This window comes from Vombatus ursinus, unplaced genomic scaffold (genome assembly GCF_900497805.2).
Source record: "Vombatus ursinus unplaced genomic scaffold, bare-nosed wombat genome assembly UNPS02014791.1, whole genome shotgun sequence".
NCBI lineage: Eukaryota > Metazoa > Chordata > Mammalia > Diprotodontia > Vombatidae > Vombatus > Vombatus ursinus.
Genome location: NW_020954569.1, coordinates 32,550,237 through 32,559,356, shown reverse-complemented (window position 1 = coordinate 32,559,356; position 9,120 = coordinate 32,550,237). Strand labels below are relative to the sequence as shown.

General features: G+C 44.7%; 1 protein-coding gene across 1 annotated transcript in view; it reads left to right on the top strand.

Annotated features, from left to right (window-relative positions):
* Nucleotides 1-4,154: 4,154 nt before the first annotated feature.
* The window catches only part of ANKRD33B (ankyrin repeat domain 33B), a 106,006-nt gene continuing 101,040 nt past the window's right edge, over nucleotides 4,155-9,120 (top strand). Inside the window, exon 1 of the mRNA XM_027869076.1 lies at nucleotides 4,155-4,583. Coding sequence (XP_027724877.1) covers nucleotides 4,155-4,583 — 429 coding nt within the window. The remainder of the gene's footprint in view (nucleotides 4,584-9,120) is intronic.

Genomic DNA, 9,120 nt, shown 5'->3' with positions numbered 1-9,120 from the left:
CATGTCATCCCGAGATGATGATCAGATTACCCCTCCCCCCCAGTTTTCTATTTCCTTTCCCCTCTTGAATTATGACTCTCTCCTAATACTTTCTTCAATCAGACTTGGAGTTCCGAGTTCAATTATTATCTTTGCTTAAAATATTCCCTGTCAAAGACTGTGATTTAGATAGTTTATATAATCATTTTACTTACTGAATGGAAAACACTAAATTTCATATTGTGAAGGAGCAGGGTGCCAAGAAGTATTGTCTAATTGATCTCCCCAGAAAATTGGGACCCAAAGAATCTGTTGAAGACAAAGTGCTGGAGAGCATTAGGAGCAAATGTCAAAATTAGAACAAAAAAGTCAGTGGGCCTGCCCCGGAAAATATCCTATCACAGTTTATACCAGGAGAGTGTCCTCTTTTTCTGTCAATGGCAGCACCATACTTCCAGTCACCTAGGTTGGCAACCTCAGTATAATCCTCATTTCCTTAATCTCACTCATCCCACATATCTAATTAGTCAATTGCCAATTGTTTATTTCTCCACAATATCTCTCACACTCATCCCATTTCTTGCACTCAGCCATCATCCTAGTTCAGGTTCTCATTATCTCTGTTCTGTACTAAAGCAATAGCCTAGTCTCCCTGCCTCAAATCCCTCCCTACTTCAATCCATCCTCCACATAGCTTAGAAAATGATTCGTCCAAGTGACCATATCATCCCCCACTTCTCAACAAGCTTCAGTGGCTCCCTATTACCCCTAGTTCCATTATAAACTCTTTTATTTGGCATTTAAAGTTCTTCATACCCTGTTTTCATCCAATCTTTCCACCTTTATTCCATATTACTCTTTTCCATGGAATCTACAGTCTAGCCATTCTACTTTCTTTTCTGGAGGCAAGTGGGCTTAAGTGACTTGCCCAGGGTCACATAGCTACCAAGTGTCAGAGGCTGGATTTGAACTCAGGTCCACCTGATTCCAGGGCTGTGTTCTATCCACTATGCCACCTAGCTGCCCCCATTCTGACTTTCTTGTACCCCATGTCCCATCTCTTTGCCTTAAATTGTCTTTCTCTTTCCTTACTGTGCTTCTTATAGTCCCTAGTTTTCTTCAAGATTCAGTTCAAGTAACACTTTCTGCATCAGGCCTTTCCTGGTCTTATAACTGCAAGTGCTGTCCCCTATCCCCAAAAAGACTGTACCTGCTTTTCATGTATTTTGCATGTGCCACCTCCACACCATTTGGCAAGGGACTCTGTTCCTGTGACTGAGCTCTGAAAAGTGATTGAACTTCATCTTGCCAAAAACCAGGCCTCCATGCCATTTCTCTGACATTTCCACCCCATATCACTATGGCCATACCATCCTCACCCATTTATTTGTTGTCTTCTCCATTTAGAATGTAAGCTCCTTGAGGGCAGAAATGATCTTGTTTGTTTGATTTGTATCCCCAGTCCTTAAGTAAGACTTAATAAATGCTCTGTTGGTCTGTCTGTCTCTTATCCATGAACACATTAAATGCTCTTGTTAAAATGTAAGGTCTTGAGGAGTGGGATTGTTTCTCTTTTGTCTTCATGTCCTTAGTACCCACCACAATGCCTGGGAGGTAGAGCATAATAAATACTTTTTTTCCCCCACTAAGTTCTTGTTGCTTGATTATGGACATAGTAGCAATTTTGAATGACTCTTGGTACATTGGAAAATACGCTAGATTTAATCAGATTTTGGTTATGAGATTATGTAATGGAGAACCTGCTCTGTTTAGCTCTAGAACTCCTGCCCTAGGGTTTCCTGTTTCTGACTGGTGAGTGTCTGATGTGATTCTTTATATCTAGGCTTGCCTGCAGCCATACTTCACTTTACTACCTCTTCCTCTCAGCCTACATCTTTCTTCTTGTCTTTCCTCACCCTGATTCTTTTGGTTCTGGAACCATAATCAAGTCAATACTATTAGGAAAAGTGTAGCAATCTACTCTCCCAATAGCGACACTCACTGCTCCAGAAACTTTGCAAACACCTCTCCAAGGCATCATTCCAACACAACTCTCTCAGTAGAATGTAAACTCTTTGAGGTCAGGGACTGACTTTACTTTTTTATTTGTATCCCTAGCATTTTAACACTTGGTACTTTAATACATGGTAAGAGGTTAATAAATACTTTTACCATTCATTCATTCATTCTTTCATCTATGCATAGATTTGGGACAATTTACTTGACTTCACCAGGCCTTAATTTCCTTGTCTATAAACTAAGGGGGCTGCACCTTGCACTTTGAAGTTCCTTCCAACTTTAAATCTATGAGCCGTTTTTTTTCCTCCTTGGGGAGGCTGAGGTTAGGCTGTAGTCTCCACTCTGTCTTCATCCAGATCTTTGCAGTAGAAAACTCACCAAATAAAAATGATTTACTCACCAGTCTTCTCTCCTGTTTTCTCTTCTGTCCCACCATCTAACATTGTACCTGGCAGTTACTTTCACTCCCTTTCCCCTAGACTCTATTTCTGAAGGGTTGTATTCTCTTCCCCTTTCCATTTCTTCATGCTCCTTTTTGCAATTAGGTTGCTACTCTCTTCTCATCCTCGAAGACAAGGGGAGGAAGGGCATTTCTTGGCAACGTTGCTACCACTTGGCACAAGCCTAGAGAGTACACATCTTTTGGCTATCTCCTTCCTTTACCCTCCTCCTGCCTCTGAGAACCAACCACTCTGTATTTGATTTTGTTCATCTTCTGACTCTTTTGCTTTCCATCTTGTAGGCTTGCTCGAACCATACACACAAGGCAGCCCCAAAGGGTTAATAATTTAGAGGACTGCCAGCTTTGAAGAGAGTTTGTTTACCGACCAGCATGCTCATTTACCATCTAGCAGAGTAACGGGGATTTACAGTAGACTATTTAAGGCTGATCTGTGGTATTTTCCTCTTCCCATTCCCAATCCTCCTCCTTTTTTTCTTCATGTGCTTTTAGTGATTACATGATCTTAAAAGAGGAAGAGGACAGAAGGTGAGTGAGTGCATTCTGGAAGATACGGGCTGTTGTCATGGCTCCGAGATCCCAGGGGTGGAGAGAAAATGGACTCAGAGTATCTGATTAGGGGAAAGAAAGTACCTACCGAGACTTTTATTTATTTATTTATTTTTTCAAACGGTCCTAGGGAGAATTGTATTGTATCAGAGGCAGGACCCGAGGGGAACAGACATTTGACACTGGAAAACCAAGTCGCTTTTTGCTTAACTTTAGATGTGGGAGGGGGTGTGCCTTCTTTAGACTTAGGATCACAGAGAAGACTGCAGTTATTTACTTCTGCTTTCTTTCTCCCCGCTGGGAACTCGCCTAAGGATTCCCGAAGTGCGAAAGCTGGAGCTGGCACCCTTAGCGCATCCTCCCAGACCAGGTGCTAGCTCCCGGCTCTCACCGCCAGAAGTGGGTGGGGCGGGCCGTAACCCCAGCCTTGGCCGCGGGGAGCCCCACCTGTTTCTTTTTCAACCTCAGACAGGGGCTCCCTTCTGGGCCACACCTCCCTTTTGTCGGAGAAGTTAATCCCCGGAGATTTCTAGAAGGGGGAGGAGGGGAAAGAGCTGAAGGCGGCGGGTCAGTAGAACAGCCTAAGACAGCCTTCTGCACAGAACGCACATCTTGGTGAGTGAATTCCCGTGGCCTGCGCTGTACGCGGGGCTGCCCCGGCACCCGCCCCCTGCCTCTGCCTGCTCTTGGAAACCCCCAGCCGCTCCTCCAGAGCCCGGCTGGGACTTGGCGTTTGCAGCTTCGTACTTTTCTTAGCCAAGTGAAAAAAGATAGTCTTTGATTTCCGGCAAGGCGGAGGCTGCAGGGAGAATCTGCTCTATTTTAAAATGTATTTTTCGGGGGTGGGGGAGAGCAGTGAGTGGAAGTGGGAGAAACCGCTTCCCCAGATACACGCCCGCCTTGGTCCTTGAGCCTCAGGGGACCGCAAACCGGGGCAGTGCAGCGTGGGGCGCCCGACTCGCGTGGAGAGTTCCCGGGGCTAGGAGAGGTGGGAGAGCGCGCGAGGAGCCTCCGCAGCTCGCCGCATCCCGGAAAGGGGCTGCTCTCCCCTATCTTCTCCTCACCCCCCCGTCCGCCCCCGCTGGACTCTCGGGCTCCCTCGCACCCAGCCCACTCCGCCCGAGGCTGAGCGGGGCGGGGCGCCAGCATGGGGTTGCTGTCGGGAGACTGCCAGGAAGGAGGCGGCAGCGGCCGCGGCAACGGGGAGCAGCCGGCTAGCCCGGGCTGCGTCGCGGAGGAGGAGTCCTTCCCGGCCCTGAGAGCCGGAGAGAAGGAGGATGAGGGGGCGGAAGAAGACTACGAGGAGTATGTGGACTTTTCCCTCCTGCCTGATGCTCGCAGCATTGCCTCGGATGACTCCTTCTACCCGTCTGATGGGGACGGCGGCTGGCTGGAGCAGGGCGAGCCCGAGTCCTGGGGCTGCTCGGAGGTGGAGGACTACGCGGACGAGGGGGCCGTCCCGGAGGCGGTGTCCCTTTTCCGTGCCGCCAGCACCAACAACGTGGGGCTGCTGAGAGCGCTTATCCGCCGGGGACCTAGGGCTGAGGAGGTGCAGGAGACGGACCGCAACAGCCGGGTAAGAGCGAGGGAAACGGGTGTCCGTGTCCCTGTCCTTGTGTGTTTGTGTGTGACAGTACCCACAGCACAACACCGAGCCCCCGCCGTCGGATTACTCTCTACACTCTTCTTTTCCTTCCACCTGCCCGGCTCACCTTGCCTCTCTGCTTGCCCTCTCGCTGCCCTGTCCCTCCTTCGCCTGCCTCCAGCCAATCACAGCAGCTTCATCCCGCAACATGGACTTCCCACTCGACATCCTCTACTCGCTAGTCGGACAGCGGGCCCCTAGCGAGGGATTTCCCCTTGCCCCAAGCCGTCCACACTACTCCTTCCTGCCTCCTTGGGCCGCCAAACACATTCTCTGCTCATCCTTTTCTCGAGAGCTGCAAATAAAGTCCATTTTTAGCACTGTTTGCCCTAGCACATCCCAACCCAGTTTACAAGTTTCTTCCACACTGCTTCTACAGGTTCGAAAGCCTTGGTCCCTCATGCACTCAGCCTCACTTCAGACCTACTTATTTCATACCCAGCAGAGAAAGTGTCATACCCAATTTCTGCTGTAGAGAGAGCCCTTCCAGTGCCCCATCCTAAAATTAAACCTGTGTTCCATTACCAGTGCCTTAGGAAGTATAATTGCATATTTCCAATTTAACCCTCCTCCTACCAACCAAGAAGAGTGGGAATTAGCTTCCTGCTGTTATTATACCAGTAACATCTAAAGACCTACACAAAATCCATTTAGCTTCACATTTAGGGGCAGAGGAATAGAGTGAAAATCGATCAATCTGCAACATTTATGTGCTTGATATGTGGCAGGTCTCCTCTCAAGGAGCTTACATTCTAATAGGGATATAACATAAATAAATAAATAACATATAAAAAACATACAAGGTTACCTCAGAGAGGAAAGAGGACTCAGACCTACGTGAAAGATATGAGCCTAATAATTATGTCCTTAACCTCATAGAACCTCAGTTACCTCATCTGTAAAACAATCAAAAGATGTGATGTATGTAAGAGGCTTCACTAACTTTAAAATGTTCTGCTAATGCCAGTACCATTAATTTATTCTGCAATTGAAGTAATATTTCATAGCTAAGTTTACCCAGTCCAGTACTCTCATATTTGTTTCTGTATGCAAGCATTTTTTTTCCTCAGAAATTTTCAGTCCTTCTTCCTCTTTTCAAGTCCCTCATATACACTGATAAAGCCTGCAGTCTGGGATAAAAATTTCCACATTCAGCTCTCTTCATTTTTCAGCTTTATAATTAAGGTACTTTTCCTTCTTTCCTTAAACTATTTATTTGAATTGCTTTCTTAACCATCTGGTTTTGCAATAAGGCAAGAGGAATACTCTTTTCCAATCATTCAGTCAGTCTGAATTTTTACTGAGGTACTGTGAGGTACCTGTGATAGCCTACAGGCTAGGAGAGAACTAAGAATTGTGCCCTTAATGATCCATTTGGGGGAGAAAATACTAAAGTGAAATCTTTGTTGAACAATAAAAGACAATATATAAAATTAAGTGCTAAATTATGTTCTTTATAAATGTCTGAGGAGTTACTTTCAGAGAAGAATGATCAAAGAGGTTTGATAGACATGGTTGGCTTCCTGGACTTCAAGTGAGATGAGCTTGTTGGGTAATAGAATCACATTAGGGCTTTTATTAGGGATTATTTGTTATCATAATTTGTAGTTGGTAGACTACTTTAAGTATTGTCATAAGAAGTAATCCTTATAATATTGATAGTCTCATAGGTTTGGCTAATATTGCTGTTCTCAATTTAGAGAAGGGAAATCTCTCCAGTGAGCACTTCATTACTTTAGTTCTGCAATTTCAGTATTTGAGACGTTGATGTTTGAGCCCTAGTTACTCCTTCACTTTAGATACCCCTTGCTGGTGATAGTTAGTGTCTTATGTATTTAGCCTGAGCTTGTGAGGTGAGAGTTTCCTGAGACTTATTTAAGATAATGGCTCTCCACAAATTTATACTTTCCTACAAAGATATACCTAGTTTCTACACTTAAAAACAGAAAATCACAGAATTTTACAGTTGGAAGTAACCTCAGTGGTCTTCTGTTCCAACCCATACTTGAAAGGCATATTGTTATTCAGTCATGTTCCATGAACCACATAGATACTGGAGTTGTTAAGGTTTGGGGGTAATGGTATCCTGAAATAGCCACACTTGGGTCCTGCCCAAATGAGTTCGATCCACGCCTTTTTTCAGCCAAAGACAAGGTTTATTAGAACATTGATTGGGGGTGGTTGAGATTTCAAGAATCCTCCATATTGGCCAGACTCTTGTATCGCCAATGCAAGCAGGCCAGATTGAAACTGAGCAATTTAATGGCAGCCAAGATGGGTCTTATATACAGAAAGACTGTGGGAGGGATCTAGGAGTGGCCGAGTAGTCTGGGGTGACTGAGGTAACAGAGGGCCTGGGAACACCAGGGTCCTGGACCACATGGCCAAGGGAGACTGGACTCTAGATAGGATCTAGTAGTACAATTGTAGAGTGGGGCCAGGTGCAGACATTAAAAGGCCAGCTAATTAACTGGGAAGGGTCCATATTTCAGGCATACAAATGCCAGAGACTTGACCTTGAGAGAAAAGGAGGAAAAGGAGAAGACTTGAGGAAAAGGAGAAGACTCTAGGAAAAGTTGGGCTGGGGGGGGTGGGGGGGAGGGAGAAGCTTTCCCAGGGCCTATACCCCATCAGAGTATCTCCAGTGGATTAAGACAAACAGAGGTTAAGTGACTTGCCCAGGGTCACACAGCTAGTAGGTATCTGAGGCTGGATTTGAATTCAATTCTTCTTGACTCCAGGCCCAGCATTCTATCCATTGAGCCACCTAGCTGCCTCTGCAGGGATATACAAGTGGTCATCCAGCTTCTGCTTGAAGACCTTTCCAAAGAGGCTGGTCTAGCGGAGTTAGGAAATTCTGCTTCTGATATTTAACTAGCTATGTGATTCCAGGCAAGTCTTACCCTCTCTGTGCCTCAATATCCTCATCTCTAAAATGAAGAGGTTGGCTTAAATGACCTCTGAGGTCCCTTCCATCTTTAAATCTATACTATTTCACTTCATCTCTCTAATTGTTACTTTTTCCTGGCATTTTCCTCTTTGCAACTTCCATTTGCAATAGAAGCATTGTGCTAAACTCTGGGTATACAAATATTAAACTAAGACATTATTGCCCTCAAGGAGCTTACATTGTAAAGGAGGAAACTTCATCACTCTCGAAGGGGGGTCCTAGAGGAGCTCATTGTTGTGGAAAGTTATTGGGTGGGTGGTGGCTGTTAGTGAGGAAAGATTGGGAAGGGAGCAAAGCACTGCCTGTGACTGGGGCTTTCCTGAAATAGTGCTCCAGGAGAGGCAGTCACCAATCCCAGTGAGTTGGACTGCCCTTTAAATTTTTGAATATAGCTATCTTATTCCCTATGGGCCTTAAGTAGGTAGCTAACCTTTCCCAGTTCCATCAGCTGATCCTTATATGAAAGGACTCAAAAGCCTTTCACCCTAGTTGCTGTCCTCTGAACCCTCAATGACTTTTCAGCATCCTTCTCAAGTGTGGTTCTCAAAAATGAACAGGATGCTCCTGATATGGACTGACCAGGACACAGCACCTGGAGACTCTTTTCCATCTTATTCTTGTAAGTTGTGCTTTTCAGTGTAGCCCAAAGTCACATTAGCTTTTTGGCTGCCACAGCACAAATCTGACTCATTTTGTGTTTGATTTCAATCAAACCCATGAGATCTTTTTCAGACAAACTGCTGTTCTAATTATATGCCCACCCCCTATCATATGTGTGTGAAGTTGATTTTTTTCTGAACCCAAGTTTAAGACATTTATTCCTGTTGAATTTCATTTCAGTAGATTCAGCCAGTTTTGTATCTTGTGAACAACTTTTTAGGAGACTGTCACCCAGTGTAGTGTGTTCACTGTCCTTATTAGTTTTTTTGTCAGCTGTAAATTCACTATAAAAATTAAATTGCACAGGTCAAGCAGAGATTCCTGGGACATTCCACTGAGACCTGCTTACTTGACATTGAATTATTAATGTCTCCTATTTGAGTCTTGTCATTCAAGCAGTTCAACATCCATTTAATTATAATTATCATTTAGTACATAACTTCATCTTTTCCCCAAATAATAGTAAAAGACACTTTGTCCACTACATCTAAAGCATTTTCTTTATCTACCAAAAAAAGGAAATAAGACTAGGCTGGCATCAATCGACAAATATTTTTATAAAGCATCTGTTATGTGCCAAAACTTTATACTGGGAGGTAGAGATATAGAGACAAAAATGGAACAGTGCATGCCTTCATGGACCTTGTATTTTACACATATATACATATATACATATAATACACATATGCATAAGCCAAGTGAATATAAGATAATTTTGGGGGGAAGGCACTAGCAGTTGTGGGGTGTCGGATTGTTCTCTTGTGTGGAGTGACAGTTAAGCTTAGTTTGAAGGAATCTAGGGATGTGTGTGGTGTGTGTGTGTGTGTGTGTGTGTGTGTGTGTGTGTGTGTGTGTGTG